General features: G+C 40.2%; 2 protein-coding genes across 2 annotated transcripts in view; one reads left to right on the forward strand and one right to left on the reverse strand. All coding sequences in view use genetic code 11, as the record gives it.

Annotated features, from left to right (window-relative positions):
- Positions 1-6,643, reverse strand: part of EGR_02654 (Proton-coupled amino acid transporter 4) — a gene marked incomplete at both ends in the record, with an annotated part of 7,434 nt that extends 791 nt beyond the window's left edge. Inside the window, 6 exons of the mRNA XM_024491903.1 lie at positions 753-1,188; positions 5,744-6,025; positions 6,065-6,149; positions 6,182-6,280; positions 6,318-6,497; positions 6,528-6,643. Coding sequence (XP_024353718.1) covers positions 753-1,188; positions 5,744-6,025; positions 6,065-6,149; positions 6,182-6,280; positions 6,318-6,497; positions 6,528-6,643 — 1,198 coding nt within the window. The remainder of the gene's footprint in view (positions 1-752; positions 1,189-5,743; positions 6,026-6,064; positions 6,150-6,181; positions 6,281-6,317; positions 6,498-6,527) is intronic.
- Positions 6,644-7,379: 736 nt separating this feature from the next.
- EGR_02655 (hypothetical protein) overlaps positions 7,380-8,407 on the forward strand; it is a gene marked incomplete at both ends in the record, with an annotated part of 2,810 nt that continues 1,782 nt past the window's right edge. Inside the window, 3 exons of the mRNA XM_024491904.1 lie at positions 7,380-7,495; positions 7,531-7,635; positions 7,669-8,006. Of these exons, the coding sequence (XP_024353719.1) occupies positions 7,380-7,495; positions 7,531-7,635; positions 7,669-8,006 (559 nt within the window). The remainder of the gene's footprint in view (positions 7,496-7,530; positions 7,636-7,668; positions 8,007-8,407) is intronic.

Consider the following 8,407-nt stretch of genomic DNA (forward strand, 5'->3'; position numbering starts at 1 on the left):
ACAATGCTATGGCTCACACCATCAAATTTGCGGATACTTCAACGTAACCACTGCGCCAAATCAATGCATTTAGAGAAAGTAAACGCTAATTTAGGCGCAACGTTGACACAGGAACGAAATCCTAAAGACTGGCACTTCTCTAATGTTGCACGAAACTGAGAACAACTTAGAAAGGGGCTGGAGCAGCGTTAAAATAGCGGCGAAGTGACTGACGCGATTGAGCTGCATAAAACAGTTCCCTAAAGCATGACTCTAAATTAGTTTTGGTTTTCGAAATGAAACGTGAAATTGTAATATCTGACTACTTTCGCCTCATGGAGAGTGCAATAGGTCAAAATTCGACCAAACTGTATGCTTGAAAAACCACTCCTGAGACTGCTGAACCTTCTATGTAAGATTTAAATACCTCACTTCCCGCCTTACGATCCCGAAATCACTTTAGCTTCTCCCAACTACTCGTATCGCAGTTTCTGCATAGTGGTCAGCAGTGGAGTACGATTATAATCAGCTAAATCAGAAAAAAAAATGAAAAAAACTGCTCATACATATTGCAGGAAGTTGAAGATGACTCAGAAGAGCGAGCCTGTGGCAGTGAAATGGCAATAATACCCTACATAGCTACAATAAACTTGTCCACAGGTGCAGAAATCATATGTGTAGCCGTAGGAATGAATCGAGTGCTAAATAGGTATAGAATGCGATCGATCTGAGAGAATAATAGTCTACTGAATGTGAAATAAGTAGATACATACAAGTGAATAGGATAATGAACACGCGCATGATCTTGCGACAGATGGATTGTCGACGTGGTGAGGCTTCACGATGCCACCGCCACTTAAGCATCAATCGTCCGAAGATAGTGGCAGGGACATAGAACTGTAGCACGTAGGAGAGGAAGATGGCACATATGAAAAGAGGTTTCACCGCGGCATAGATACTACAGAATGTAGACAGACAGATAGTTAGCCAATGAAGGTAGTTAGATAGAAGAACGAAACGGCCTACACACGGAGGTGAACTTGGAATATTGTAGGTAATGCTCCCAAGGATAGCGTCGCCGAAACGAAGGTAGCCAAAGAAACCAATGGTGAGACAGAGGCAAGCGGCGATCACCATGGTGGTGTTGAGCACCCCGAACGGCATCACGAAACGCTCCGGGTCTCGCATCCGGCTCTGGATGGGCAGAGTCTACAAGGTAAATTTCCGATTTAAGTTTACTCATAAACTGTTTTCTTCTTTACAATGGAACGGAAATAGGAGGATTCGACAGAGAGAGAAAGTGGCTTCCAAAATGGGACAGAGCACGGATAATGAAAAGTCAGACGTTCCCGGCACTCCGGCTGTCCCAGTTATTCCTCACTCCAACGCCACATAGGCATGAGACATCAGATGAGAACAAGGCTCTTACAAAACAACCAAAACAATCTTCGATCAAGACTTTATTCTCTATTTTCGAACTTGCCACACACGATATGTGTGGGGTCATCATCTTATACGCAAACACTATAAAAGCAACCGAATTCATTGTCTTTAAGATCAAAATAAGACCACCTATCTCTAAACGTATCAGTGAGGAAATCCTGATTATCTGATACTGCCAGAAAGACTGAAATTGTTCAATAAATACGGTGGCGAAATAGTGACTCTTCAGGTTTCGCATTAGGCTTTAGGATCGATGTATCATCCCATAAACAAACAATGGAGACGGTTGTCAAGCTCTCCCACATGACTCGCTCGACCCGGAAGTAGATGACCCAATAATCAGGGTAGTCCCAACGATTGGCCCACCAGCTCTCCTGCACAAAAGAACCGCTAAGTGTGAGGCATCGACAAGAACGTTATCAGAGGGCATGCCCTCAAAACTCAAGGAACTTGACCGTAAACACACGCAGTCACCCAAGAAGCCACATCAAGATTGATGGTGGGTTCAATAAACAGGTTCTGGGCTGAATCGCATGGCAAAAGGAGTACCGAAACAAACCGGTGAAAAGTGGCTTTAAATCATCCTACCGAGGCAGCAGCCAAGAGGCCAGATGTGGTTTATTAAAAACCATTAAAGGCAATTGGAACGCACCTTTTCAAAAACATTTTGACTTCGTCAAGGCAGTACCTTACGATTTTTTATCCGATCTGCGAACAAGAGCTCTCTCGGAGACTCAATGGAAAACTTTTGCGCACTGTCATGGTCAAAAAGGATTGGAAATGGTTGTTTGCAAACACGCCCATAAACAGAGGTACCACTGCTGTTATATATCACGTACGAATTCGACACTCTTCCGTTTGCCGTTGTTTTTGTGCATCAACACCTTTACTTTAAACCAAAGTGAGTCTGAGATTGAAACTTTAAATATCACCAAATCCTTTGTTAGCAAAAGCAGAAGAGACTACGACAGAGGAGTGATATTGCCAGGGACGTTGTGAATACTATCCCATAGCTCCTCGCTTTTTCTCGCAAGGCAGCATAAATGTAAACATTTGAGACGGTTTGAAGGTCCTAGATAGAGAGAACTGCTCATTAGAACTCCTAGGTACTTCAGAGGGCCTCCAAACATCAGCGTACAGACTACATGACAAAGGGAATATAGACTTTCATATTCCTTCATCTTCATTTCATTGCTTACCTCATTTGAATTCGTTGGTATCAGCTATCAAAGAATACAGCTGTCTATCGTTGGTAAGAATAAATACCTTCGGAAAAACATCTGTGATCGTCGTGGAAGCTATATCGAAATTAATGGCAAGATTCTATAAAAAAGTGTGGACATTTGGGTAGTCTCGGCCTTTTCAAATTAATATTTTTGAATCAAGCTGCTAAATCATTCTGCAACTGTGACCACAACAATGAAGTGTCCCTGGCGCAAAGTTTCAGAAACGAATCCGTAAAACTGCAACTAGTTGAGAAAATGTTTTCGTTAAAAAAAAATTCATATGAGGTTAGAAAGCATTTATTGGAGAGTATTTTGACGCTTTCGTAATAATATTCCATGAATCCTCCTCTGATCCGTGGAACACGAACTTGCCCTAAAATCCAACCCGGTTTGTTTCCGCACTGGTGTGATCAAGAAGACACAAGGATCAACCGTTCCGAATTCCTTCGAGTTCAGACGGTAATCCATGCATATTTCCTCGCTGTTCATCGATGTTTCATATTAAAAAGTACCCTTCACCTCCAATATTGTTGACTACTCTCTTCACTATTGTTGGATCGCAGAAATTACAAATTTAAATCCCATGAGACATGGACAACTCCAAATCCGCTGATTCCAAATTTAATTGACTCCGCCTCTGCAGTCGCTGCATAAAGTTAATGCCAGTGAAAGAGGTTTCCTCTCCATCCCAAAAACTTCCCAATGGTAATTAAAACTCGTTTTAAATAATCGCTCGGTGTATCGAAATGAAGAGTTATTTAGAGTAAATCGAAGACCTAAGCCAATGAAATAGAAGTGAGACTTATAACAAACAGTGCCTATCTAGTCTTGGGTTTAAATGCTACGATAGACACTTCAGTTGGATTGCATGCATTCATAATGTCAATACGTAACTGATATGCACAATATACTGACAACTTTCGTCGCTGCAAATGTGCCATGAAGAACATCAAGTTGCGAACAAAAACCAGTTTTACGCGCAGCTATTTTCTTTTGGACGACATTCAAAAGCTTATTTATGATTGGGCGGAGGAAACCCATTAACCTTTCCCTTTGTGATAGAACCACTGCCACAAAACAGAATTCACGTGTTTTAAAGGATGGCAAACAAATATACAATTTTTTCGTCATTACATTCAATGAGGAAATCCAGTTTTGCTAAACGATTCTTGTGTTTTTAACCACAAAATAAGGAAAAAACCCTTGAAAATGCTTTCACAACATGACTTTTGCGGCCTTGAAGGCACACTATACCCGACCTTTGATATTTGGCCATTATTTCAAACGGTTTTGAAAAGCTATTTGACGTACTATCCGTGGGCAAATAACGCCTTGCACACAAGATCGGAATGAAAAAACCTCTAACACTAAAATTGTCCACATTACTAGTCCACAATGTTTGCAGCAAATCTCGAGTAAAATCACCAAATAGTTCTCCTCCTTCCATGGAAGCAGTTGACTAAGCTACGTTCAGTTGAAGAATTCGATATGGCTTTCATCTCAAACTTCAGTTAAAAAACCTTTGCTTTATAGCAAAAGAGTTTTGAACAACCGATAACATTCATGTTAAATGTTCCCGAGCCACACTTTGAATTCTATTTCACATCATATTTTAAAGTGGATTCCGGCACCCGATGATGGGATTCGAATAAAGGCATAAATTCGACCAGTAAAGTAAACTTAAACTTCTATACTGCTTTTCGACCTTGATGCTAAGATCAGTAATTCATATGACTAGCTATTCACGCTAATATGAAGCCGCAAATCAGCTTCATTTGGCATTAAATGCCTCCATCTAGATATAACGTTTGCTACCTCGACCACTTACACTTGAACGAATTGTAAGGTGTGACAACATGGCTTAGAGTGGAATAAATTAACTTATCTTTTATGCAACACCAAAAAGTAAACAAAGTAAAGCTGACTACCTACGGTTGAATTCAGGTCTTGGCAACTTTCGGGAGAGTACAATGCAGGTGCACCTAATGTGTTTCAGCTGACGGAAGAAATGTGACAATTCCATCAGCCCAGTTTTCTCGTATGACAGGCTTAAGGTTTGAAGAAAAAGGCATTTTGATAAAGTACCACAATGACCGAACTACAATTACCATAAAGTATGTCATTTACACAGACACAGAAAAGCCACTTAGATTAACCCTGAATTCAAATTTAAGCGTACCATTAGAGCAAAAATAGAACCTAGGATGATAACCCTTTCAGCAAGTAGTACTAAAAAATGAATTATATCGTCCAAATGAGATTGCAAAATCATAGCAGTCCCTGTGGAATGAAACTGACGAAAACTTTAAATAAACAAACTCTTGGAGTATGATTACAATGAAATAAATACCTTCTTTTCGAACAAACTTGACTGGAATGAACGATTAATTCAGGCATCACGTTTGCCATCTTTTTTGGAAAAAAATGTTATCTTATTTCAAAGTGCAGAAAAGTTAAAATAGCCGGTTTGGATAACATTAAGTCTCTTTGAGGCCTTGTTTAAAGGAAGTTAGCGCCCTAAAGATCGTAAAATGCTAGCCTTACCCTCGGTGTGAAGTATGGTGTCGTTTGACAAGGATGGAATTTGAGAAAAAAAGCCGCGATAAAACACAGCTTCCAAGCTTTAATAGGTTTTGAGGATGCTGTTCATCTCAAACTAGCGTAATGTTTGAGCAAGCCTCGGATTAAAATTGCAAAGAAAGGAAATAGAATACCAAGGATGGATAGAGTTGAAACAAATTTGCGAATAAAATTGTGTAAAGGGTGTAGCCTACTAGTAAGTAACGGCACCCAAAACTAGCTTTGCTTCATTTCCAAACGGGCCAAATTGGAAAGATGGCCCAATTACCATATTCTTATGGTTCGAACTACGTAGAAATGACACATTAGTAGCTTAAGGACATCGATTAGTACAACTCGAATTGTACCTAAATTTACAGTTTTGAAAACCATGTAAACCTTCAGTTTGGGGGTTGGCAAATAGCCCAGGTAGATGAGAGATATCAGTGAAAACCTTAAGACATAAAAACCTATTAAAATGTGCATAAACACTGAGATCAGTGGAGAAACTGAATCTATTCAAATAAACTTCTTACCAAAGCAATCCCCTCAAAAGAGAAAATGAAGATGCCCAGTGCAACGAGTATCTCGTCGAAGGAGGTGAAGGCAGGAAGGGAAGCGATGTCTTTAAGACCAGTGGAAAATATGTAGGCAAAGATGAGGATCAGACCCAGCATTGTGGCAACCAGTGCAATGGCAGAGGGGATAGCAAACACCCAGATTGCCATCTTGATATTTAGTATAACTAGCAACATTGTGACGATAAATCCGATTAAATAAAGATTTGCGTGGACTTCCGGCCATGTTGTTTCTATAAACTGTTATCATGGACAGATATTACCAACACAATAACTTACGTATTTGGTATTCTGTGCTACGAAGAGCATGTAGATACAACAAAATCCAATCTGGGTAAGTACCAAAAAGACGTTAACTGTGTGCCTAGAGCTATTACCCACCATATGAAAACATACTTGGCTTTGCCTTTATAAATTCTAAAACGTTCAGGACCAAATTTGACAATATAGAACACAGCTTCTGTGTAGTCAATTTTACTTCGGTCAAGATTGTTCCTAAATATTTATTTAGGAGTTGTGGGAACTCAGTTACTTAATGATCACCTCCTCCGATATGGACAATAAAACATGCATAAGGTAAGTCGAAAGACAAGCGTAGAAAAGTAAAAAAATTAAACCAAGACATAAGCCAGAACGTTTAAAAGCAATCGGTAAGGCCAGGATTCCAGTCCCAATAGTGCCCTTCAGGAAATTAAATAAGGCCGCTAACGGGCTAAAAAATTATCACACACAGCCAACAAACCCGATATTTTTGCCTGACAATTCGGGATGATCATGTTCTTGGGATTCAAGTGGCCCGCGATCGTCTACCGCCTCAACGCCACTTTCACCATCACTCAGTGTACCATAGGTGGCCATTTCGATAAATGAAAAAGAAGGCCCTAGTACCTGCTATGGGTACAAATAAGTACATAGGCCTCATCCTAAGGCCGAATAGTGGGCAGACAAAACCGACCAATTGGATGAAAGGCTGTACTAGTTAGTCCATACTAACGACTTATCAGGTATTACTCCTAGTGCTATCATCCAAAAATCTTATTCTGCTGTTTTTAGAGTAAAGGCTAAGGGATCTACCCAACAGGATTAAAAAATCACCTTCACTGTATGTTTGTTCTTTGTTAGGTCTACGCGAGTTAAACTCATGAATTTAGCTATTTGTCAAATAGAAAATTTTAACAACTTCGTTATTGCTAATCTATGGAAAAACGCCAAAAAATAGGATGGTTGTTTTTTTTATTTTACACCATCTCTTCCGACCTATATGGTTTAGATATGATTAAACACCACTCATTATCAACCTTACTAGAGCATGAAAAAATGTTATTCATAAAGTTATCGATGCATTGGGACTGAGACCGGAAACTATTAGCTAATATCCATTGTGGTAAAAAAACATGCATCACGCAGTCGCAAGTTTGCAGTAACAATTGCATTCATTCATTAATGCGTGTGCTATTCCTTCGTTGCGAACTACTTTTTGGGCTAATCTCTATTTTGTTGCCTTGATTTTAAAACGGTCTTCTCCGTACACTTTTGTAGCCAATCAATGTGAGAAAGAGTGGTCGCCGCTTTCTAGTGTCATGTTTTAGCCTAAATGGGTACTCAACTACCGGGGACGGGTGAATTTGATATTGCTCAACAAAACGACGAGTTACAAGCCTTAGAGTCTATTTACCCCGACGCATTTTCTGTTATTGACCCTGACCGGCGGTATTAAAACTAATAAAGTGTTTTATATTCCATAGATTTTACAAAATCTCCGTATCTTCGGATTATGCCAGGAAGTATACTGTGGTATTGCGATTTACCTTTTTGGAGGGCTATCCCTCTAAAAGGGCTCCCCATATCGAGTAAGTGCGTGCTACTTATATTTAATAGATCAGAATTTCAGCGCCAGACTTGCAGAAAGATAAACGTTTAGAATTGTCTAACTTACTCAACGACTTATGTAAGGCATCCATAGGCTCGCCTGTAATTTACTCTATGGTGGAAACAACTCGGTCATTTCTTGAAGAACTCTCTACTGAGACTGCTTCTTTGGACACTGAAATTCACAAGACACCTGACGACGATGATTATCAATTCATATCCGTTGCAAAGCCTGTTTACACCGTGCCAAGTGTTCGCGAACACCTAGCTGCACGTGGCAGATATCTTCCCATTGCGCTAGGAGTTGCCCGTCCAAAAATATATCATGGAGAGACAACTGTCGACCGGAAAAGTGTGTTCCAGGCAAGTTCCACCGAATCCCCAGTTCTACTTTCATGCTAGTGTAAGCTGCTCTTGTGAATGTATCGTGTTATTGGTGTTGAGACTAATTGGCCGCAAAGAGGTGATAGAGGTTTAGAGTTTCCGGGCAACATCCACGGTCCTCGATGTTTGGTATCGGTCTCGCGAAGAATATTTATATGGATATGGAACTCATCTGTTTGCCCGTCTTTACCACATTCTTCCATCTTTTCAACTGTTCAAGCAATTTTATAGTAGCTTCGGCAAACCTTTCCGTAAATTCACGTGTGGCTTGCAAGGGGTGCGTTCATTTCCACCACAGTTAGATTCACTTCATCATGGTGCACTTCGATGTCAGCTGACGTCTTTCAGATGCTAAATCTGCCACCTAGT

Source organism: Echinococcus granulosus, assembly GCF_000524195.1.
Source record: "Echinococcus granulosus chromosome Unknown EG_S00012, whole genome shotgun sequence".
Lineage (NCBI taxonomy): Eukaryota > Metazoa > Platyhelminthes > Cestoda > Cyclophyllidea > Taeniidae > Echinococcus > Echinococcus granulosus.